This window comes from Oncorhynchus nerka, linkage group LG20, assembly GCF_034236695.1.
Source record: "Oncorhynchus nerka isolate Pitt River linkage group LG20, Oner_Uvic_2.0, whole genome shotgun sequence".
Taxonomy (NCBI): domain Eukaryota; kingdom Metazoa; phylum Chordata; class Actinopteri; order Salmoniformes; family Salmonidae; genus Oncorhynchus; species Oncorhynchus nerka.
Window position 1 is genome coordinate 84,076,654 of NC_088415.1, and position 26,112 is coordinate 84,102,765.

Consider the following 26,112-nt stretch of genomic DNA (forward strand, 5'->3'; position numbering starts at 1 on the left):
CTATTACGAACTAAAAAGGGAAACCCAGACGCGAGCTGCCCAGTGACACGAGCCTACCAGACGAGCTAAATGCCTTTAATGCTCGCTTCGAGACAAGCAACACTGAAGCATGCACGAGAGCACCAGCTGTTCTGGATGACTGTGTGGTAACGCTCTCGGTAGCCGATGTGAACAAAACCTTTAAACAGGTCAACATTCACAAAGCTGCTGGGCCAGACGGATTACCAGGACGTGTACTCAAAGCATGCGCAGACCAACAGTCAAGTGTCTTCACTGATATTTTTAACCTCTCTCTGACCGAGTCTGTAATTTCTACATGTTTCAAGAAGACTACCATAGTCCCTATACCCAAGAAGCAGGTAGAATAAGGTAACCTGACTAAATGTTTACCACCCCGTGGCACTCACGTTGGTAGCCATGAAGTGCTTTGAAAGGCTGGTCATGGCTCACATCAACAGCATCCTCCCGGACACCCTAGACCCACTCCAATTCGCATACCGTCCCAACAGATCCACAGATGATGCAAACTCAATCGCACTCCACACCACCCTTTCTCACCTGGACAAAAGGAACACCTATGTGAGAATGCTGTTCATCGACTACAGAGTTTAACACCATAGTGCCCACGAAGCTCATCCGTAAGCTAAGGACCCTGGGACTAAACACCTCCCTCTGCAACTGGATCCTCGACTTCCTGATGGGCTGCCCCCCGGGTGGTAAGAGTAGGCAACAACATGTCTGCCACGCTGATCCTTAACACCGGGGCCCCTCAGGGGTGTGTACTTAGTCCCCTCCTGTATTCCCTGTTCACCCACGACTGTGTGGCCAAACACGACTCCAACACCATCAGTAAGTTTGCTGATGACACAACAGTGGTAGGCCTGATTACCGACAACGATGAGACTGCCTATAGGGAGGAGGTCAGAGAACTGGCAGTATGGTGCCAGGACAACAACCTCTCCCTCAATGTTAGCAAGGCAAAGGAACTGATCGTGGACTACAGGAAAAGGTGGGCCCAACAGGCCCCCATTAACATCGACGGGGCTCTAGTAGAGCGGGTTGAGAGTTTCATGTTCCTTGGTGTCCACATCACAAACAAACTGTCATGGTCCAAACATACCAAGTCGTAAATAGGGCACGACAAAACCTTTTCCTGCTCAGGAGACTAAAAAGATTTGGCATGGGCCCCCAGATCCTCAAAAGGTTCTACAGCTGCACCATCGAGAGCATCCTGACCGGTTGCACCACCGCCTGGTATGGCAACTGCTCGGCATCTGACCGTAAGGCACTAAAGAGGGTGGTGCGAATGGCCCAGTACATCACTGGGGCCAAGCTTCCTGCCATCCAGGACCTATATAGTAGGCGGTCAGAGGAAACCCCATAAAATTGTCAGAGACAATTACAGATTACTTCAACTAGCCTGTACCTCAGCACACTGACTCTGTACCGTTGCCCCCTGTATATATCCTCGTTACTGTTATTCTTACTTTTAATTCTTACTTTTTATTTTAGCCTACTTGGTAAATATTTTCTTCTTGAACTCCACTGTTGGTTAAGGGATTTTTAAGTGTCAATTATCACTTAGCAAACAGAAATGTACATCCTGTAGCTCTAACTCCAAAAAATGTTGGGACATTGTAAAGTCCATGGAGAACAAGAGCACCTCCTCCCAGCTGCCCAGTGCACTGTGGCTAGGTAACACGGTCACCATTGATAAATCCATGACAATCAAACATTTCAACAAGCATTTCTCTACTGCTGACCATGCTTTCCTCCTGGCTACCCCAACCCTGGCCAACAGCTCTGCACCCCCCGCAGCTACTTGCCCGAGCCCCCCCAGCTTCTCCTTTACGCAAATCTAGATAGCCGATGTTATGAAAGAGCTGCAAAACCTGGACCCGTACAAATCAGCTGGGCTAGACAATCTGGACCCTCTCTTTCTAAAACTATCCGCCGCCATTGTTGCAACCCTATTACCAGTCTGTTCAACCTCTCTTTTGTATTGTCCGAGATCCCCAAAGATTGGAAAGCTGCCGCGGTCATCCCCCTCTTCAAAGGGGGTAACACTCTAGACCCAAACCGTTATAGACCTATATCCATCCTGCCTTAACTTTTTAAAGTCCTCGAAAGCCAAGTTAACAAACAGATCACTGACAATTTCAAATCCCACCGTACCTTCTCCGCTGTGCAATCCGTTTTCCGAGCTGGTCATGGCTGCACCTCAGCCATGCTCAAGGTACTAAACAATATCATAACCGCCTTCGATAAAAGACAGTACTGTGCAGCCATCTTCATAGACCTGGCCAAGGCTTTCAACTCTGTCAATCACCACATTCTTATCGGCAGACTCAATAGCCTTGGTTTCTCAAATGACTGCCTCACCTGGTTCACCAACTACTTCACAGACAGTGTGTCAAATCGGAGGGCCTGTTGTCCGGACCTCTGACAGTCTATGGGGGTACCACAGGGTTCAATTCTCGGGCCGACTCTTTTCTCTGTATATATCAATTATGTCGCTCTTGCTGCGGGTGATTCCCTGATCCACCTCTATGCAGACGACACCATTCTGTTTACATCTGTCCCTTCTTTGGACACTGTGTTAACTAACCTCCAAACAAGCTTCAATGCCACACAACACTCCTTCCGTGGCCTCCAACTGCTCTTAAACGCTAGTAAAACCAAATGTATGCTTTTCAACCGTTCGCTGCCCACACCCACCCGCCCGACCAGCATCACTACTCTGGACGGTTCTGACCTAGAATACGTGGACAACTACAAATACCTAGATGTCTGGCTAGACTGTAAACTTTCCTTCCAGTGTCACGCCCTGACCTTAGAGAGACGTTTTATTTCTCTATTTGGTTAAGTCACGGTGTGATGTGGGGTGGACATTCTATGTGTTGTTTTCTATGTTTCTTTATTTCTATGCTTTGGCCGGGTATGGTTCTCAATCAGGGACCGCTGTCTATCGTTGTCTCTGATTGGGAATCATACTTAGGTAGTCCTTTTTCCCTCCTTTCAGTGTGGGTAGTTACCTTTGTTAATGGAACTATAGCCCTGTAAGCTTCACGGTTGTTGTTCGTTTCTTGTTTTATTGGTGACACTTTAAATAAAAAGAGAAATGTACGCTCACCACGCTGCACTTTGGGCCACTTCTTTTGACGGCCGTGGCATCTAGACTCATATCAAACATCTCAATCCAAAATCAAATCTAGAATCGGCTTTCTATTTCGCAACAAAGCCTCCTTCACTCACGCCGCCAAACTTACCCCAGTAAAACTGACTATCCAACCAATCCTCGACTTCGGCGATGCCATCTTCAAAATAGCTTCCAATACTCTACTCAGCAAACTGGATGCAGTCTATCACAGTGCCATCCGTTTGGTTACCAGAGCCCCTTATAACACCCACCACTGCGACCTGTATGCGCTAGTCGGCTGGCCCTCGCTACATATTCGTCGCCAGACCCACTGGCTCCAGGTCATCAATAAGTCTATGCTAGGTAAGCTCCGCCTTGCCTCAGCTCACTGGTCACGATAACAACACACGATAGTAGCACGCGCTCCAGCAGGTACTGTATATCTCACAGTACATCCCCAAAGCCAGCAGCTCCTTTGGCAGCCTTTCCTTCCAGTTCTCTGCTGCCAGTTACTGGAACGAATTGAAAAAAAAATCACTGAAGCTGGAGACTTACATTTCCATCACTAACTTTAAACATCAGCTATCTGAGCAGATAACCGATCGCTGCAGCTGTACATAGTCCATCTGTAAATAGCCCACCCAATCTACCTACCTCATCCCCATATTGTTTTTATTTACTTTTCTGCTCTTTTGCACACCAGTATCACTACTTGCACATCATCATCTGCTCATCTATCACTTAAGTGTTAATCTGCTAAATTGTAATTACTTCGCTACAATGTATAATATACTTTTTTTTCTCTTTTGTGTTATTGACTGTATGCTTGTTTATTCCATGTATAACTCTGTGTTGTTGTTTGTGTCGCACTGCTTTGCTTTATCTTGGCCAGGTTACAGTTGTAAATGAGAACTTGTTCTCAACTAGCTTACCTGGTTAAATAAAGGTGAAATAAAAAATAAATAAATAAATGGAGGAGAATGTGGTGCTCTCGGAACGTGCAGACAAACCACATTAGGCCAACTCTCTATATATAACTTTGGATTATATATAACCTCATTATATATAACCTCACTTTCGAAAAACGTAATGATATATCCATTAAACACATCCATTTGTATGGCCTGAGTTATAACTATAACTTAAGCATATGTACATTACCTGCAGGGCCACAACAGTCCAGGTGAGTGGGTTGTAGCCTTGGAACACTCCGGACTCCCTCACTCTCTCTCCGTCGTACACAAACACTCCCATTAGACCAAACACCAGGCCAAACAAACCTAGGAGAGGGAGGGAGAGAGAGAGGTCAAATCAACATTTATTTGTCACATGCACAGGATACAGCAGCTGTAAACAGTACAGTGAAATGATTACTTGCAAGCTCTTCCTCAACAATGCAGTATTCAATATAACAAAAATGGAAATATATAGAAAAGTGTCCTAAAAAGAGCACGGAATCAATGCTGAGTTAGATCAAATACACAGGAGAAATACAAAACACACTATATATTCCAGCCACCCAAGTCATAGACTGTTCTCTCTTCTACCGGAGGACCAAGTCTGGGACCAAAAGGCTCATGAACAGCTTGTGTCCCCAAGCCAGGCTGCTGAACAATTAATCAAATGCCTACCTGGACTCTCTTGCACTCACTAAACTCTATCCACACACTCACTAGACTCTACCCACACACTCACTAGACTCTACCCACACACTCACTAGACTCTACCCACACACTCACTAGACTCTACCCACACACTCACTAGACTCTACCCACACACTCACTAGACTCTACCCACACACTCACTAGACTCTACCCACACACTCACTAGACTCTACCCACACACTCACTAGACTCTACCCACACACTCACTAGACTCTACCCACACACTCACTAGACTCTACCCACACACACACTAGACTCTACACACACACACACACACACACACACACATACACTACATGCATATTGACACAGCACACACACACTTTCACATTATTCACCGCTGCTGCTACTCTGTTTGTTATCTATCCTGATTTCGTAGTCACGTTTACCCCTACCTACATGAACATATGACCTCAACTACCTCGTAACCCTGCCAAATTGACTCGGTACTGGTACTCCTTGTATACAGCCTCGTTGTTGGTATATTATTCTGTTACTATTTCCTTCTTTTTCTCTTCTTTTCTTACTTTTTCCTTTTCATATTTAGAAAATGTTTTTTTACTTTTGCACTGTTGGGAAAGGGCTCGTAAGGGCGTGACTAGGGGGGTTCTAGGTATTGTGTTTCTAGGTTGGTGTGTGGGTTCCCAATTGGAGGCAGCTGATATTCGTTGCCTCTAATTGGGAATCATACTTAGTTGGTCCTTTTTCCCACCTGCGATGAGGGATATTGTTTTGTGTTAGTGGCTATGTATTGCACGTTCGTTATATCTTTGTTGTTATTTGAAGTTCACTATTAATAAAATGTGGAACTCTACTCACGCTGCGCCTTGGTCTAATTATTTATACAACGATCGTGACAGAATATCCCACCAAAGCAGGACCAAGCAGCGTGCCCAGGTGGTAAAGGAGAGTTGGACATGGGAGGAAATACTAGGTGGATGCGAGACCCTTCCTTGGCGGGAGTCGCTGAGGAGTAATGGAGGACAGCGATGACACCGGGGTCCGCGGCCACAAACAGCCCAAGGGAAACCCCAAGATTTTTGGGTGGGGGCACAAGGGGCTGTTGGCCGAGCCGAGGAGAGAGCCAGAGAATGTCTAGGAAACGACGGAGCAATTTGAGAGAGAAGGATATCGGAGAGAGATGTTGGCTAGGAGTATGCTGCAGCGCAGGCGTTTTGAGGAGCGTCCTGTGCTGGCTCCCTGCACTCGCCCTTAAGCGCGTGTCATCAGTCCGGTGCCACCTGTGCTGGCTCCACGCACCAGGCCTCCAGTGCGCCTCCCCAGCCCGGGTACGTCCTGTGCCAGCTCCCCGCACTTGTCCACCAGTGCGTGTGTACAGTCCGGAGTCTCCAGCGACGGTCTACAGCCCGGAACCACCAGCGACGGTCCACAGCCCGGAGCTTCCAGTGACGATTCACAGCCCGGAGCTTCCAGTGACGGTTCACAGCCCGGAGCTTCCAGTGACGGTTCACAGCCCGGAGCTTCCAGTGACGGTTCACAGCCCGGAGCTTCCAGTGACGGTTCACAGCCCGGAGCTTCCAGTGACGGTTCACAGCCCGGAGCTTCCAGTGACTGTTCACAGCCCGGAGCTTCCAGTGACGGTTCACAGCCCGGAGCTTCCAGTGACGGTTCACAGCCCGGAGCTTCCAGTGACGGTTCACAGCCCGGAGCTTCCAGTGACGGTCCACGGCCCGGAGCCGGTGCTCAGTCTAGGCACGGCTTCCAGTCCCGGCTCCATAGCCGGAGCCTTCCTCTGCTCCGGTGCCCAGTCCGGGCACGGCGTTCAGCCCGGCTCCATGGCTGGATCCGATGTCTGAGCGGGTGCTACGTCCCGCACCGGAGCCGCCATCAACGCTAGTTGCCCACCCTAACGCTCCCCATCTAGTTTCAGGTGTTTGCGGTCGGAGTCCGCACCTTTGGGCGGGGGTACTGTCTAGCCCTGACCATAGAGAGCCCTCGGGGTTCTCTATAGTGTTTTAGGTCAGGGCGTGACTAGGGGGGTTCTAGGTATTGTGTTTCTATGTTGGTGTGTGGTTATGGTTCCCAATTGGAGGCAGCTGATATTCGTTGCCTCTAATTGGGGATCATACTTAGTTTGTCCTTTTTCCTACCTGCGATGTGGGATATTGTTTTGTTTCGTATTAGTGCCTATGTGTGAAGTTTCACTATAATAAAAATGTGGAACTCTACTCACGCTGCGCCTTGGTCCACTTATTTATACAACGATCATGGCAATCGTTTATGGTTTTAAGACCACGATTTTGGCATCAGGACATTGCCTAAGAATTGGAATTACTACAAGGGCTAGCAACCTAAAGTTGCTATACTGTTGTGAGAATACATTCGATTTATTGAAGTCGATGATTTAACTTTTTTTTTATAGAAGCTCTGGGAGAGCTTACACGTTACACGGAGAGACCATACATGGTGTAATCGCTATAGAGAAAGTGGAAAGATATTCACACATACCAAGAGTACCGTTTATGTAGAATTAAATGAATCAATGAACCAAACAAGCATACAGAAACGAACCAACAGGTTCCAGTGATGCTGACCTAGCTGGATGTTGCGGACCCACACACTCTGTTTGGTCCCTTTGAGGATCTTCTCAAAGTAGACTCCAGCGAAGCCACTGGAGAAGCAGGCTATCAGTACGGCTATCACACCAACTAACTGGGAGCCTGCAGACAGAGGCGTCGGAGCTGGCCCATCCAGAGACTCTGAAGGCCACTGTGGAGACAAACACAACATCAGTATGGGAAACCAAATCAAATCAAATGTATTTATATAGCCCTTTGTACATCAGCTGATATATCAAAGTGCTGTACAGAAACCCAGCCTAAAACTCCAAACAGCAAGCAATGCAGGTGTAGAAGCACGGTGGCTAGGAAAAACTCCCTAGAAAGGCCAAAACCTAGGAAGAAACCTAGAGAGGAACCAGTGCAAAAATTCAATAAACTTTTCCTGGACATCATGATAACACTGATTTATTCCAATTATCCTGAAAAACCTGTGAACTTTAGAACAATTTAGACTTCTGCCTCCCTAATGTGGATAATCGAAGATCAATGACTAATTGGACAAAAACCCCATGCAAACAGGAATGATGAGTTATTGACTTGTCGGGTGTGTTTAGCCTTGTTACCTGAACGAGAGCGATACCAGTCATGAGGATGAGCAGGGACAGCCACTGGTAGAGCCCCAGTCTCTTCCCCAGCATGGATACTGAGAACAGGGCCGTGGTCAGGATCTTCAGCTGGTACGTTACCTGGTTGGGGACAATATCAATTTAAATTCATGCCAGTCGAAATTGGACATGAAATGGAGTATGAAGGCCCTGAGTGTTCACCTTATACTGAGTCCCTCCATTTGTTCCCCTTATACATGTTGCAGTACACACGCACATGCAAACACACACACACACACACACGGGTGTCACATCTCTCACCTGGTAGGTAGCAGCGTCCAGGTTGGACAGGGCGACATAGAGAAGGTTATTCTGGAGTGTGTAGATGCCTGATGGGATGGCCAGCTTCAACGTCTCCATGGGCTTGTTGAGAATCTCTTCCTTCAGCACCCGATTCAACACAAGAAAACTGAAGTCTGACAGAAAGACAGACAGAAATTGAACGGCCACACAATGAAGCCTAAGACAGAGATAGAAAGACAAAGATACTGTAGGAGCATTATCTCTGCTGTCATTGTTTATCCAATGACTGTGTTACAGACAGACAGACAGACAGACAGCCAGACGGGCAGCCAGATGGACAGCTAGCCAGACGGACAGACAGACAGCCAACCAGTCAGCTAGCCAGATGGATCACTAGACTTACTGTGGTCATAGAAAATGAGCAGCAGGCAGATGAGGATCTTAAGCAGTTCGGCCAACACCACGGCTGAAGAGGCTAGGTAGCGGGGCCCCTCGCCTTGCAGTGTGCGCGAGTACCTCATGGTAAGCACCAGTGAGGTGGTCTGCAGCACCAGCACACCCAGGGACATGTACTTGAGCCGTGACTGGGATGGGGAGACAAGGGGCGATGACATGGAAACGAGGTGGGATGCCTCCACAGAGTCAGGGGATGTGGCCAGGCGTGAAAGGCCTGGTTTAGGCTGTGGAAGAGATAGATAGACAGTGAGATATGTCCAGCAGATGCACATGCGTTTTGCTATATGTTGTTTTTGCCGGATGTCTAACTTGCATCTTCTGTACTTGATGCACATGTTCTTCGCAAAGCTGCAGAACGGTTTGCAGCTTGGAGAAGATCATTTTCACTCTGTTTGACCAAAACTAATAATTAGAACTGATTAACCTACTGGTTTCATAGGCTGGCAGAGCTACCAACAGACTGGCGCGCACAAAGGCACATGACAATGATGAATCTACTTTGTTTCTTTTCTTCTGTTACATTAATCTCTAGCAACATAGTCATGATCATTTTGTCTCCGTATGGTGCCACCCCCTCCTTGAGGAACTTTTTCTCCCTAATTTCGATCTTGTCTCACTGCTGCAACTTCCCAATTGGCTCGGGAGGTGAAGGTTGAGTCATGTGAGTCAGAGCGTTGGACTAGAAACCGGAAGGTTGCAAGTTCAAATCCCTGAGCTGACAAGGTACAAATCTGTCGTTCTGCCCCTGAACAGGCAGTTAACCCACTGTTCCTAGGCCGTCATTGAAAATAAGAATTTGTTCTTAACTGACTTGCCTAGTAAAATAAAGGTAAAATAAAAAATAATTCAAAATATTGGCTAGGACCATAGGCCTTGTAGAACAACAGAGCTACAGTCTTGCTTCAGTATGTTATTTTTTTTAGGTCCCCCTCACTAGACCTGGGTGTATTCATGACGGACACCGTATATCTCTCGTTTCTGTTTTCCGTTTGGAGTCAACAGTTTCTGTTGCAAAACTTTTTTGAAGCGTTTTGCAACAGAATCGGCGTAATGATTACACCCCTGGATGCATCGGACACTGTACCACCAAGTCATTATGTTCTCCCTTGCTTTACTTTGTATGTGTAGTCATTTCTGCAACCTGGCATATGGGAAACGCTTCCTCTGTAGAGGTTGGCCCCTGGATGTATTTCTGACACCGGTTGCAATGTCAGTGATGTCACCAAACATGACGAATCTGTACACAAGTTGTGACACAGAGGCACGCAGCCAGCTCCTCTTCACATAAGGTGAACCGCTACTGCCGTGGTCGGGAATGAAACAGTCTGACATCTTGTTGATGCAATAGACACGACAAAAGAGCTATGATATTTCGATAACATTAAAATATAACATAATAACATGGTAAACCAATTGTAAAGGTATCTAATTGTTTTCTAGAATAAGAATACGTTTTCAGATATGTTGGGCATTTCATTTTGACTTATGCACTATAGCTAGCTAGTTAGCGAGCTGCTAGCTAGAGTCCAATTAATGTACAACGTAGCGAGACTCATTCAAATTATGTAGTTATATTTACAATTTTTTGAGATGTGAACCTCATCCACAACCATCCCCATTAGGTTTTCTCAATACACTGTTGATGCCAGCATATTCTGTCACTTGTCGTTCAGCTGCCAAGAATATAGGCTACCGAAAAACAACCTGGCAACATCCATGGAGGATGTCCAGGTCATTATTAATACCGAGCTGCATCACAGTGATCTCCAGCTGCACACACTGCAGCAGGGATTTTGGCCCACTCCTCCATACAGACCTTCTCCAGATCCTTCAGGTTTCGGGGCTGTTGCTGGGCATTACGGACTTTCAGCTCCCTCCAAAGATTTTCTATTGGGTTCAGGTCTGGAGACTGGCTAGGCCACTCCAGGACCTTGAGATGCTTCTTACGGAGCCACTCCTTAGTTGCCCTGGCTGTGTTTCTGGTCGTTGTCATGCTGGAAGACCCAGCCACGATCCATCTTCAATGCTCTTACTGAGGGAAGGAGGTTGTTGGCAAAGATCTCGCGATACATGGCCCCATCCATCCTCCCCTCAATACGGTACAGTCGTCCTGTCCCCTTTGCAGAAAAGCATCCCCAAAGAATGATGTTTCCACCTCCATGCTTCACAGTTGGGATGGGTTGTATTCATCCTTCTCATCCTTCTTCTTCCTCCAAACACGGCGAGTGGAGTTTTTTGTCTCATAAGACCACATGACCTTCTCCCATTCCTCCTCTGGATCATCCAGATGGTCATTGGCAAACTTCAGACTGGCCTGGACATGCGCTGGCTTGAGCAGGGGGACCTTGCGTGCGCTGCAGGATTTTAATCCATGACGGCGTAGTGTGTTACTAATGGTTTTCTTTGAGACTGTGGTCCCAGCTCTCTTCAGGTTATTGACCAGGTCCTGCCGTGTAGTTCTGGGCTGATCCCTCACCTTCCTCATGATCATTGATGCCCCACGAGGTGAGATCTTGCATGGAGCCCCAGACCGAGGGTGATTGACTGTCAACTTGAACTTCATCCATTTTCTAATAATTGCGCCAACAGTTGTTGCTTTCTCACCAAGCTGCTTGCCTATTGTCCTGTAGCCCATCCCAGCCTTGTGCAGGTCTACAATTTTATCCCTGATGTCCTTACACAGCTCCCTGGTCTTGGCCATTATGGAGAGGTGGGAGTCTGTTTGATTGAGTGTGTGGACAGGTGTCTTTTATACAGGTAACGAGTTCAAACAGGTGCAGTTAATACAGGTAATGAGTGGAGAACACGTGGGCTTCTTAAAGAAAAACTAACAGGTCTGTGAGAGCTGGAATTCTTACTGGTTGGTAGGTGATCAAATACTTATGTCATGCAATAAAATGCATATTAATTACTTCAAAATCATACAATGTGATATTGTGTCATCATAAAATGTGATGACACAATGCAAATAGTCCGGGTAGCCATCTGTTCAGGAGTTTTATAGCTTGGGGTAAAAACTGTTGAGAAGCCTTTTTGTCCTAGACTTGGCACTAGTAGAGAGAACAGTCTATGACTGGGGTGGCTGGGATCTTTGACAATTTTTAGGGCCTTCCTCTGACACCGCCTGTTGTAGAGGTCCTGGATGACAGGCAGCTTAGCCCCTGTGATGTACTGGGCTGTATGCACTACCCTCTGTAGTGCCTTGCGGTCAGAGGCCGAGCAATTGCCGTACCAGGCAGTGATGCAACCAGTCAGGATGCTCTCGATGTTGCAGCTGTAGAAACTTTTGAGGATCTCAGGACCCATGCCAAATCTTTTTATTTTCCTGTGGGGGAATAGGCTTTGTCGTGCCCTCTTCATGACAGTCTTGGTGTGTTTGGACCATGATAGTTTGTTGTTGATGTGGACACCGAGGAACTTGAAGCTTTCAACCTGCTCCACTACAGCCCGTCGATGAGAATGGGGGCGTGCTCGTTCCTCCATTTCCTGTTGTCCACAATCATCTCCTTAGTCTTGGCTACATTGAGGGATAGGTTGTTATTCTGGCACCACACGGCCAGGTCTCTGACCTCCTCCCTTAAAGCTGTCTCTTTGTTGTCTGTGATCAGGCCTAACACTGTTGTGCCGTCTGCAAACTTAATGATGGTATTGGAGTCGTGCCTGGCCATGCAGTTGTCGGTGAACAGGGAGTACAGGAGGGGACTGAGCACGCACCCCTGTGGAGCTCCAGTGTTGAGGATTGGCGTGGCAGATGTGTTGCTACCTACCCTCATCACCTGGGGACAGCCCGTCACGAAGTCCAGGATCCAGTTGCAGAGGGAGGTGTTTAGTCCCAGGATTCTTAGCTTAGTGATGAGCTTTGAGGGTACTATGGTGTTGAACGCTGAGCTGTAGTCAATGAACAGCATTCTCACATAAGTGTTCCTTTAGTCCAGGTGGGAAAGGGCAGTGTGGAGTGCAATAGAGATTGCATCATCTGTGGAGCTGTTTGGGCGGTATGCAAATTGGAGTGTGTCTAGAGTTTCTGGGATAATGGTGTTGATGTGAGCCATTACCAACCTTTCAAACCACTTCATGGCTACGTACATGAGTGCTACGGGTCTGTAATCATTTAGGCAGGTTGCCTTTGTGTTCTTGGGCACAGGGACTATGGTGGTCTGCTTGAAACATTTTGGTATTACAGACTCATTCAAGGACATGTTGAAAATGTCAGTGAAAACACCTGCCAGTTGGTCAGCACATGCCCGGAGCACACGTCCTGGTAATCCGTCTGGTCCCGCAGCCTTGTGTATGTTTACCTGTTTAAAGGTCTTACTCACATCGGCTACGGAGAACGTGATCACACAGTCATCCTGAACAGCTGATGCTCTCATGCATGCCTCAGTGTTGCTTGCCTCCACTACTTTGGCCCCATCTGATCCTACTCCAGGCCAGCAGCCTGGGAGGACGGGACACTATCGTTCAAAACGTCTTGTAACTCTTCTGCAGTAAAATCTCATACACCCAAGTACTTCTTTGAAGCTGCCACCACAACATCTGTCCTCTGTGATTTACGTTACATTCCTGTGGTACAATTGACAACCATGGCCATGAACGCCAAAAAAACACACTATACTATCACTCTCTATTGGTCTCGGCCTACTCACAAAGATCCTCTTGTTGACCTCTTAGGATCCCTCACCCTGGACCCATCTTCCTCTACTACTCTCTTCACTGCCTCAACATATGGCACCTTCTGTACTACTCTGATCCTGGCAAACTCAACCTGCCTTTCTCTCATCGGACACCTCAGATCTCCAGCACCATTGCTACCCCTATAGTTTACATACACACACACACACGTTTCCCAACGACACTACACATTCCTTTGTCTCATGTCCTCCTGTACACATCTCACATCTAAAAATCTCCCTCCTACACACTGCTTCCACATGACACCTAAAACACAGTATTGGATTCGGGACAAAAGCTCTCACGGGATAACTGACACATCGTAACTTGACTTTATCTGGTAAAGACTCTGCATCAAAACTGAGTAGTACAGACAGTATCTTCACAGTTTCACCACGCTCTCCACCTGGTCTGCGTCGCACCAAACGGGGGATGTCACAGACTTAATGCCACTCCAGTTACCACTCCTTTCAAGGGCTCTCTGCTCTGGAGAGGAAAGCAAGTCACAATTCTTGACCCCAGTCGCATGGGGCTCCTTCTTCCTTGCTGTCCATAACCACGTCTATCCATTCACCACGCTCTTGGCGCACCTTCATCCACTGTATGGCTTGCAGAGCACGCATTGTTTGTGTTTTTCAGAAAACCTAACTTCTGTTCCTTAGCCCAATTTACAAGTCTGGCTATCTCTGGCCTCATTGTTATCTCATTGCATTTGCTCCTCATTATTGTTATGGTTTTCGACTTCGATGTTGTCACCAACTAAACCACCCACACAGATTATCAGAGGATACTGATTGGTCCAGCCATACGGTGAACGGAAGGGAGGGGCTTAAACGGTTTGAATCTGATCATGGTGGAAAAAGTACCCAATTGTCATACTTGAGTAAAAGTATAGACACCTTAATAGAAAGTTACTCAAGTAAAAGTGAAAGTCACCCAGTAAAATAATACTTGAGTAAAAGTCTAAAAGTATTTGTTTTTAAATATACTTAAGTATCAAAAGTAAATGTATTTGCTAAAATATACTTAAGTATCAAAAGTAAAAGTATAAATCAATTAAAATTCCTTGTATTAAGCAAAGCAGACGGCACCCTTTTCTTGTTTTTAAAATTTAAGGATAGCCAATGAATTTCACAATTTTCCTGTTCTGCTAAGCATTCAAAATGTAACTAATACTTTGGGTTGTCAGGGAAAATGTGTAAAAAGTATAATATTTTATTTAGGGATGTAGTGAAGTAAAAGTAAAAGTTGTCAAAAATATAAATAGTTAAGTAAAGAACAGATACTCCCAAAAATACTTAACTGGTACTTTAAAGTATTTTTTACTTAAGTACTTTATACCACTGGCTGTCATCAACTAAACCACCTCCACAGATTATCAGAGGACACTGATTGGTCCGGCCACACGGTGAACGGAAGGGAGGGGCTTAAACAGTTTGAATCTGGCTGTGGCCAAACTGTATCCATGTTGTGAAAACAGAATGTAAGCTCGCAAGATCAGGATGGTTCCGACGAGGCTAAGCTAATGTAGGACAGCATGGAGTAGCTACAGTGGTAAAGTTTTATAGGCTTTTCCAATGGAGGAAAGACATCCAGTTTACATTTGGGATCCACTGCACTGGGCCACCATTATTACATTCCTAATTGTACCCCAATGCCAATTCAATTTTGTGTGATTAGGAAACATTTATAGTATTTCAGAAAGGTATCATGTGTTGGGCTAGATGTTGAAAGAGGTTACAGGAGACAGAAATGCAAAAAGTGCCCCACTTATTTCGAATTAACTCTAACCGTTGAATCAAGAAATTATTGTAGGCAAAACTTTTGAGAATAAGTAATACAATAGGCAGTGATGTATCATGAGTACACTCACAGGTAAATGGTGTTGTCAACCCATTTACCTGGGACTGTATTCAAGATATAACACTGCCTCGTATGCCTTGTTGCTTTTAGAAATCTATTGCCAACACATATTAAAATAGCAATGAATTACATATTTTCATTGAAATGTTATTTTGATAAAGTCAATTCATACAATTTCATTCTTCCACCAGAATATATAGTTCAGATACAAATCTGCTTGTTTGTTATTTTGGTCACGTTGCTACAGGCACGACCAAGTCAATAATTATTTTTCCATTCCAGCTATGCAAAAAGGAGTGGTTGTTCGTTCTAAATAGAATCAATAACGTTCTTGTCACTTACTAGCTAGCTAGCCAACTTCAGCCAAGTCAAACATTGAACCCGGACAATACACAAGCTGCATTTGTTTGACCTTTTTAATCTATTGGCATTTACTTGGATATTGTACAGATCTCCTTTATATTTTCCCCGTAAAAGCACATGGACATATGTGAAACGGATAAGCACATACTTTGGGATTTAGTTCTATAAGTGAAAACTAGTCTTATGAATTTTGTCTAAGGCAACGTTAATAAGTAGTCTAGTCAAGGATGAGATGATAATGCATTATGGGCACTCTACACTTGAGACAGACCAATTAAAAGGGAACAAAAGTAAACCTTGAATTTAGAGGTTTAAAGAACGACTGCCTCTAAAAACCAACTAATCCCTTTGGAAACAACCCATGTGTCATCGATATGAGTGAAACATTTATTCTAGTGTTAAAATTGACTACAAAGTGTAAATAGGATCATTTTGGTCATGAAGTCAATATTGTCTGACACAGAGTTTAGAACCTGAGTGAGTCACAGCAAGTAAATTAAGGTGAGGTTTGGATTACAATTGTCAACAATTCATGCCCCCTTTTGCCAAGCTCCACGTGGAAATCGCTCTTCTGTTGCCAGATTGACTGTAGAGGCAGTATAACTTTAGCCAGCTAACTAAGATTAAGGAGACCACCGTATTTTAGCTAGCTAACATTACCATTGCTAGCTATTTTTGACAAACTTTACTAGTAACAGTAATGGCAACATTGCCATCTCTCTAAAGTCAATTTGACAACATCATAATATGGCAAAATTGTTCCCTACTAATTATTTGCCTACTTTAGCGATGCCATGGTATTTCCATGACACTATAAGTTATAGTGATTAGAGCAGGGGTGTCGACTCCATTTGCCCCAGGGGCCGCATTCGGTCTTCAACGAGGTCCAGAGGGCTGAATTTTTGTAATATTTCCCTTGCTATAAAAATTTGCAAAAAATGGTCCATTCTTTTTTTTTAAATTTTCTACGCTCCCTGACTGTCTACGGATTGTTAGCGAGCTGGACAGTCAAGAAACTGTATGACTATATGTCCATTATTATTTCTATACAGTTACGATTTGGTTTTAGTCATTTTAAAGTATATTGAGTTAATTTTCCTCCACAATGTTTTGTATTACTATTATGATTTAATGTTTGTTTTTTACAGGATTGGACGCCCTGCCCATATGTTTGACACCCCTGGGTTAGAGTGTGGGGCCAAAGGTCGCCGGTTCGAATACCCAAGCCAACAAGGTGAAAAAGGTCAATGTGCCCTTCAGCATGGCACTTAACCATCATTTACTTCAGGGACGCTCTACTACTATGGCCGACCCTGTAAAACAACACACTTCACTGCAGCTATCTTGTGTATGTGACAATAAAACAGTATTATGTATTTATTTATTTGGGACGAAACAGTCACATTAGCCCCTGAGGTGCAACACATGTCCAGGGCACAAATACATATTGGATACAGCTATTGTGGTACTAGCTAACTTATGTCTGACTATAACAGTGTACTACATGGCAGCAACAAACCCAAACCAACTCAGGGCCATAGCGAACATGTCACAGTTGGTTACATAGTGTAATGGCGTCACAGGCCTGACTCCAATCTGGATCCAGTCAGTCTACATCTCTGAAGCATAGAATTATCTCCCAAACAAGATTGATATTTCTTGAGCTACATTATGTTAATAATTAAGGGATGATGACCCTGTTTTTTCGGTTAGACAAAGTGCACAGTTGGGTGCCAGGCTGATTCCTTGATCATGAATAGATGCCGGGACCTACCAGAAGGAGGAATGGTGGTATCATAATATGTCAAGCAATGTGATTGCAATGGTTTAGTGATTTCCAAAAATAATTGAATTCACTGTTCACTTGCTATTTTCACAGCTTGTCAGACAAGACCTCTGAATAAAAGAGTGTCATGTGACACAAGTAAACACTCGTGACACCTGTGTTGTTGGCAGAGTCTCCCTCGACTCCCTGTTAATTGAGGTGACTCCCTGTTAATTGAGGTGACTCCCTGTTAATTGAGGTAGGTGAATACCTCATGAAGCTGGTTGAGAGAATGCCAAGAGTGTGCAAAGCTGTCATCAAGGCAAAGGGTGGCTACTTTGAAGAATCTAAAATATATTTTATTACATGATTCCATATGTGTTATTTCATAGTTTTGATGTCTTCACTATTATTCTACAATGTAGAAAATAGTAAAAAGAAAAGAAAAACCCTGGAGTAGGTGTGTCCAAACTTTTGACCGGTACTGTATATTTTCAGCACAACATTCAGCACAAGCATTTAGACACAATTACAAACTTAAAGGAGTAGGGCGTTCAAGGAGTTGGTCTGATGGGAATTGGTGATGTCATCAGCCTCGCCCTTACTTGAGGAACAATAGAGAACAAAAGAGGAAAGAGAGTAAAGCACACATGTGCTATTACATGACTTACCTGGACCACCTATTGAGATTTGCCTTAAGTAAATCAGGTGTTAAATGAGGTGAAAATGAGACTGGAGTGCCCTTACCCTAACCGTAACTCTTACCCTAACCCTTATTCTAACAGATAGTTTGTTGATATCGTGACATTCTATAGAGCATCTACTTGGGATTATCCAAATAAATTCCACGTTTTTCTAATGTTCGCAATTATGGCCCCACTGCAATGTGGGATGACTAACAATCAATTGTATTCAGGCCTTACACAGTTATTAACACATACCTTCAGCATGCAGAGATCTAACCCATACCCCTGGAACACAAGAAAGCAATACACATTTATTTATTTAACGAGGCAAGTCAGTTAAGAACAAATTCTTATTTACAATGACGGCCTACCCCGACCAAACCCTAACCCAGACGACGCTGGGACAATTGTCCCTATGGGACTCTCAATCACAACCGGTTGTGATACAGCTTGGAATCGAACCAGGGTCTGTAGTGACACCTCTAGCACTGAGATGCAGTACCTTAGACTGCTGCACCACTCGGGAGCCGCCACATGATGAATGCCCAAAAAGTTTATCAGAAATATAACGAAGACTAGCCTGGTTGCAATCTGGTGTTTCTGCACTCTTGCCAACTCCTTATGGAATTGTCATGCAAAACATTTGGCAAAAGTACAATCAGATGTCGGACCAGGACAGACAACATGTTAACTTGAAATACCGGCACAAATGGCAATGTACATATCATAACAATCAATCTCTTCTGAACGAACAGTAGTTCAGAATATTAGACATCACACAACTAGTAACTAGTGAGAGGCAGAACTTAATCATAGACTTCTATATTATCCTACATTATCCTTTCTAAGTGTGTATACCACCCTACTAATCAGTGGAGTGTATTCATAGATGCCAAGGGAAGCCGGGCTTCCCCAAAACATTGACCAAGAAAAAAACAATTATAATAATAATTTATATTTTGTGTCTCTGTGTTGTCATAACTTCGCATGAGGCTGAATGTATCTCACCGGAGAAAGCATCCGAGCGAGCGAAACAGCCCCCCTCTGTCTCTGTATGCCATCTATCTGATGCTGTCTGGTCGTAAAGAGTATGACATTGTTGCCGCCTGTAGCATTGAATGCAAGGGAAGCCAACGAGCATTTGGACTCCCTTGATAATTTTTTCTTTAAAATAATAGCCAATCAGTGTTGAGCTAAACTGAGTGAGCTCAACTGTGAATGGTCCTGGCGCACCAAAAAAAGTGTCAAGGGAAAACAGTTAGATTTTTGGCTTCACTCCTACCACAGAGAAATATGTCATTGACAGAAACAACTTGAATTGATTGACAGAGTCATAGACCAATTTGTTAACATAAAAGAGAGGAGGATGGTATTGGCGTTTCTCTACAAGTAGGGTTCCAATTTTTTTTCTACTTGCAAGAACGCTCACGCACACATCAGACACATTGGACAGCCACATCCTATTCAGCGTACGATGATTGGACTCTAAATGTTTTGTTATCTTTTAGTTGCCACTGTATTAGACTAAGCATAGGTGATTTGATGATGTTGAAATGTTTATGGTGAAATGGTGCTGGAATAGTGGAGGCATCTCCTGTTTTCTTTGCGACTTGCAGTAACTCTCCATGGTTCTAAATCAATAGTTGTTCAGTGGTCTGAAAATGTCAGAGACAAACTTTCTTGACCACGCTGTAGGTCATGTCTGTTACTGTACATGCAATATGCTTTGTGAACTGCACTGGACAAAGGTTGTCACACCTGCCCCTGTGTCTTCTCATTGTCTCGGCATTAGGCATATAGTTCATATGCCTTGCGACCGTGATATAACAGGATTTACAGAGCAAACATCGCAATTATCACAACACATATACACACACATTTGTATACGATCAAATACAATACATGACCAAAAGTATGTATCGACACCTGCCTGTCGAACATCTCATTCCAAAATCATGGGCATGAATATGGAGTTGGTCCCCCCCTTTGCTGCTATAACAGCCTCCATTCTTCTGGGAAGGCTTTTCACTATGTTGGAACATTGCTGCGGGGACTTGCTTCCATTCAGCCACAAGAGCATCAGAGAGGTTGGGCACTGATGTTGGGCAATTAGGCCTGGCTTGCAGTCGGTGTTCCAATACATCCCAAAGGTGTTCGATGGGGTTGAGGTCAGGGCTCTGTGCAGGCCAGTCAAGTTTCTTCCACACCAATCTCAACAAACCATTTCTGTATGGACCTCGCTTGGGGCATTGTCATGCAGAAACAGGAAAGGGCCTTCCCCAAACTGTTGCCACAAAGTTGGAAGCACAGAATCATCTAGAATGCCATTGTATGTTGTAGCGTTAAGATTTCCCTTCCTTCACTCGAACTAGGGGGCCTAGCCCGAACCATGAAAAACAGGCATAGACCACTATTCCACCGCCACCAAACTTTACAGTTGGCACTATGCTTTAGGACAGGTTGTGTTCTCCTGGCATCCGCCAAACCCAGATTCGTCCGACAGGTTGCCAGATGGTGAAGCGTGATTCATCACTCCAGAGAACACATTTCCACTGCTCCAGAGTCCAATAGCGGTGAGCTTTACACCACTCCAGACGATGTTTGGCATTCCATATGCTGATCTTAGGCTTGTGTGCGGCTGCACGGTCATGGAAACCCATTTCATGAAGCTCCCGAAGAACAGTTATTGTGCTGAGGTTGCTTTCATAGGCAGTTTGGAATGCAGTAGTGAGTGTTGCAACCGAGGACAGATTACATTTACTTGCTTCAGTCCCGTTCTGTGAGCTTGTGTGGCCTACCATGTCGCGACTGAGCCGTTGTTGCTGCTAGACGTTTCCATTTCACAATAACTGCACTTACAGTTGACAAACTGACTTGTTGGAAAGGTGGCATCGTATGACGGTGCCACGTTGGAAGTCACAGAGCTCTTCAATATGGCCAGTCTACTACCAATGTTTGTCTATGGGGATTGCATGGCTGTGTGCTCGATTTTATACATCTGTCAGCAATGGGTGTAGCGAAATCTACTCATTTGAAAAGGTGTTCACATACTTTTGTATATACAGTACCTTCAGAAAGTATACAGACCCTACGCCTTTGTCCACATTTTGTTACGTTACAGCCTTATTCTAAAATTGATTCCATTTTTTTTCCCATCCTCAATCTACACACAATACCTCATAATGACAAAGCAAAAACAGTTTTATTTTTGTATTTTTTTGCAAACAAAAATATAAACAAATAGAATATCACATTTACATAAGTATTCAGGCCCTTAACTCAGTACTTTGTTGAAGCACCTTTGGCAGCGATTACAGCATTGAGTCTTCTTGGGCATGACACTACAAGCTACAACCTGTATTTGGGGAGTTTCTCCCATTCTTCTCTGCAGATCCTGTCAAGCTCTGTCAGGTTAGATGGGGAGCGTTGCTTCACTCCAGAAATGTTTGATCGGGTTAAAGTCCAGGCTCTGGCTGGGCCACTCAAGGACATTTAGAAAGATGTCCCAAAGCCACTCCTGCGTTGTCTTAGATGTGTGCTTAGGGTTGTTGTTCTGTTGGAAGGTGAACCTTCGTCCAAGTCTGAGGTCCTGAGCACTCTGGAGCAGGTTTTTATCAAGGATCTCTCTGTACTTTGCTCCATTCATCTTTGCCTCGACCCTGACTAGTCTCCAAGTCCCTGCCACTGAAAAACATCCCTGCCACTGAAACACATGCCAGGTTTCCTCCAGACGTGACGCTTGGCATTCAGGCCAAATAGTTCAATTGTGGATTTATCAGACCAGAGAATCTTGTTTCCTCATTGTCTGAGAATCTTTAGGTGCCTTTTGGTAAACTCCATGCAGGCTGTCCTGTGCCTTTTACTGAGGAGTGGCTTCCGTCTGGCCGCTCTACCATAAAGGCCTGATTGGTGGAGTGCTGCAGAGATGGTTGTCCTTCTGGAAGGTTCTCCCATCTCCACAGAGGAACTTTAGAGTTCAGTCAGAGTGACCATCGGGTTCTTGGTCACCTCCCTGATCAGGGCTCTTCTCCCCCGACTGCTCAGTTTTGCCGGGCTGGCCAGCTCTAGGAAGAGTCTCAATGGTTCCAAACTTCTTCCATTTAAGAATGATTGAGGCCACTTTGTTCTTGGGGACCTTCAATGCTGCAGAAATGTGTTGGTACCCTTCCCCAGATCTGTGCCTCAACACAATCCTGTCTTGGAGCTCTACGGACAATTCCTTTGACCTCATGGCTTGGTTTTTGCTCTGACATGCTCTGTCAACTGTTGGATCTTATATAGACAGGCGTCTGCCTTTCCAAAACATGTCCAATCAATTGAATTTACCACAGGTCAACTCCAACCAAGTTGTAGAAACATCTCAAAGATGATCAATGGAAACAGGATGCACCTGAGCTCAATTTCGAGTCTTCTAGCAAAAGGTCTGAATACATGTAAAATGTATCATTTTTTAAATGTTTTTATAAATATGCAAACATTTCTAACAACTTGTTTTCACTTTGTCATTATAGGGTATTGAGTGTAGATTGCTGAGGATTTATTTTTATTTAATCCATTTTAGGATAAGGCTGTAATGTAACAAAATCAGGAAAAAGTCAAGGGGGCTTAATACTTATGTAATATGGCTTTTTTTTCTGGCTTGACTTCACCACTGATTTTACACGCTACTGCTACTAATACAAATACACTGACAATGCCCAAATACAGATAAGACAACCAAGATGAATGGACTAGCCTGTCTGAAATATAAAGCTTAATATGACGGACCATGCCTTTACTGAACCTCATGCACACATAAGAGCCAAAGCCCACTTAGTCTCAAGACCAAGAAAAGACCACAATGTGCTTTCACTAACATGTCCAATTTATCCAACCTACCTTTTCTGAGCAACTCATAACACTCCCCAACCAATAAAACAAGACAAACCATAGCAGGACGGCTGAGAAGGCAATGTGGCTCCTGGAGGTAAAATCAGCCGGGTCCCCTTGGAGAGGCAGGATGCCACTCCTTCCTATGTGTTAGCGCTCAGTGACTGGAGAGCCAGATGGGAGAACATCTGTAATGTTGCAAGAGCTAGGTCAAATTGCTGAAAAGTTGTCGACGTTATGCATCCTGACTGGGCCAGCCATAGGCTCACTCACAGGCAGGCACAGCTCTTAAAGGAAAAATCCACTCAAAAACTATTAGTCCACTGTTGATACAGTCCCAAAATGTTTTGCATTTCAGAAATAAAGCTTTCAAGATATAGGACTTTCAAAAAGCTAATTGTGACTTGCCACATCAACACAATGCAAAGGAATTTATAATTCTATTCAGGCTCCCGTGCAACAGTCTTCGGGTTTCTGCTGAGTGCTTCAAATAAACGTGTATCTGATTGGAACGACTTTTTCCTGTTCATCCAGTTTAGCATTTTCCCATCGGCCCCTTCACTAACCTGTTTTGGGATTGATTGACTGTACTTATTACCTTAAAGCTGCAATATGTAACTTTTTGGGCAACCCGACCAAATTAACATAGAAATGTGTGTAATAGATCTGTCATTCGCACTGAAAGCAAATCTAAGATGCTGTAGATATGTTCTATGTGGGCGATTTCTATGCTTCCTGTTCTTAAGTTAAGTTTTTGCGTCTTTTGGTTTCGGCTTTGTACACCAGCTTCAAACAACTGAAAACACAATAAATCTAAACTAAGATATTAGTTTAGATTTAGTACATTGATGTTCTACACTCTATTTGCTCTATTCTCTATTGCTTGTTTTTAGCAACCAGGAAATGGCGGAGCGATTTCTACATATTACACCTTTAAAGTATTTTTTTTTTTACCATTGATATATTCGTGAAGACCAGTATGAAGGGGATCTACTTTCAGGCATGTATGTTACGGCTGCTACTTTAGGTAAATGAGTAGGTAACGTGGGTGCAGGGAGAAGTGCTGAAAGAGCAGAGCAGAGACGTGACAACGCAACAACACACTAGCCTTCTTGTGTAGACACTCTCAAGCTGCTGCTAGTGGGGAGTGGCCACACAATCCCTCTCTGTGTGTGTGTGTGTGTGTGTGTGTGTGTGTGTGTGTGTGTATACCGGGAAGGGGAGGAGGGTGTGGGGATGTCAGAGCACCGGGTAGCCAGAAAGCCGCCCTTCACACATACATACACACGTACACACACACATGGGTTCACTCACACGCACACACACATGCATGTGCACACGCAAAAACACACACACACACAACCACTCTGTCTTCATAGGAACCCTGGACGTAAACACACATTCCCTCACTCCAGTGGCTTAGCCCTGAGGACCCAATGAACACACAGTTGAACGGTTACACACTCACACACCTATTCCCAAAAGGCATTACACTGCACACTGTGTTCACTAAGATACTTTGTAAGTGAACACAGAATCATTTTTGTGAATTATTAAGCATGAGTCTAAATGAATGACAATGCCCACTGGGCACAGACAGACGTCAATTCAACGTCTATTCCACGTTGGTTTGAATTGAAATGATGTGAAAACAAAGTTGATTTAACCAGTGTGTGCCCAGTGGGTGATGTATGGTAAGCAGGCATTTACCCCAGCACATTTGTTTAATTTGGTTTAAGAATTTGAACACAAAAATGTTGAAAAAAATGGGCAAAGTAGGCCTACTGTTTTAAGACTGACTTGCCTTCGTCATTCGTCAACTCGCGCACTATGCCCATCTGATAAAAGTGCTGCAGTGTGTGTGCGTGAGTGAGTGAGTGAGTGCGTGCGTGCGTGCGTGTGTCTTTACCAATCAGATTCACGGAAATCACAGGTCGGGCATGGCGCATCCACTTCCATCCAATATTATTTTAGCAAACAAGAAAATAACTCCAGACAGCCACAAGCAAAAACTCTTTACACAAATGTTATAGCAGCCTACCTAAACGGTAGCAATCAGATAACTATAATAATATTAGTCTGATCAACTGTAGGTCAGAGGTTCAATTCGCTTGACCGTTACACTACGTTGCGGAGCAGTTTATACTGAAAGACACGTTTACCAAAAATGCATTTTTTTGGTGTTGACCAAATCAAATGTTATTTGTCATATGCTTTGTAAACGAAAGGTGTATACTAACAGTGAAATGCTAACTTACAGTTGAAGTCGGAAGTTTACATACACTTAGGTTGGAGTCATTAAAACTCGTTTTTCAACAACTCCACAAATTTCTTGTTAACAAACTATAGTTTTGGCAAGTCGGTTAGGACATCTACTTTGTGCATAACACAAGTGTTTTTCCAACAATTGTTTACAGACACATTATTTCACTTATAATTCACTGTATCACAATTCCAGTGGGTCAGAAGTATATATACATTAAGTTGACTGTGTCTTTAACCAGCTTGGAAAATTCCAGAAAATGATGTAATGGTTTTAGAAGCTTCTGATAGGCTAATTGACATAATTTGAGTCAATAGGAGGTGTACCTGTGGATGTATTTCAAGGCCTACCTTCAAACTCAGTGCTTCTTTGCTTGACATCATGGGGAAATCTAAAGAAATCAGCCAACCTCAGAAAGAAAATTGTAGACCTCCACAAGTCTGGTTCATCCTTGGGAGCAATATCCAAATGCCTGAAGGTACCACGTTCATCTGTACAAACAATAGTATGCAAGTATAAACACCATGGAACCACGCAGCCGTCATACCGCTCAGGAAGGAGACGCGTTCTGTCTCCTAGAGATTAATGTACTTTGCTGTGAAAAGTGCAAATCAATCCCCGAACAACAGCAAAGGACCTTGTTAAGATGCTGGAGGAAACAAGTACAAAAGTATCTATATCAACTGTAAAACAAGTCCTATATCGACATAACCTGAAAGGCCGCTCAACAAGGATGAATCCACTGCTCCAAAACCGCCATAAAAAAGCCAGACTACAGTTTGCAACTGCACATGGGGACAAAGATCGTACTATTTGGATAAATGTCCTCTGGTCTGATGAAACAAAAATAGAACTGTTTGGCCATAATGGCAATCGTTATGTTTGGAGGAAACAGGGGGAGGCTTGCAAGCCGAAGAACACCCTCCCAACAGTGAGTCACGGG

General features: G+C 44.3%; 1 protein-coding gene across 6 annotated transcripts in view; it reads right to left on the reverse strand.

Annotated features, from left to right (window-relative positions):
- The window catches only part of LOC115103303 (UDP-N-acetylglucosamine transporter-like), a 28,609-nt gene extending 5,190 nt beyond the window's left edge, over positions 1-23,419 (reverse strand). Inside the window, exons 1-7 of one of the 6 annotated variants that reach the window (XM_029624170.2) lie at positions 22,916-23,419; positions 18,293-18,322; positions 8,637-8,913; positions 8,252-8,406; positions 7,949-8,071; positions 7,359-7,533; positions 4,301-4,419 (exon numbers count right to left, since the gene is read on the reverse strand). In XM_029624170.2, the coding sequence (XP_029480030.1) occupies positions 4,301-4,419; positions 7,359-7,533; positions 7,949-8,071; positions 8,252-8,406; positions 8,637-8,913; positions 18,293-18,322; positions 22,916-22,933 (897 nt within the window). In that variant the 5' untranslated portion in view covers positions 22,934-23,419. Of the gene's footprint in view, positions 1-4,300; positions 4,420-7,358; positions 7,534-7,948; positions 8,072-8,251; positions 8,407-8,636; positions 8,914-18,292; positions 18,323-19,045; positions 19,086-22,915 lie in introns of those variants that run through there. The other 5 variants (XM_029624166.2, XM_029624165.2, XM_065005913.1 and 2 more) reach the window with 5 other exon arrangements.
- Between the last annotated feature and the right edge of the window lie 2,693 nt (positions 23,420-26,112).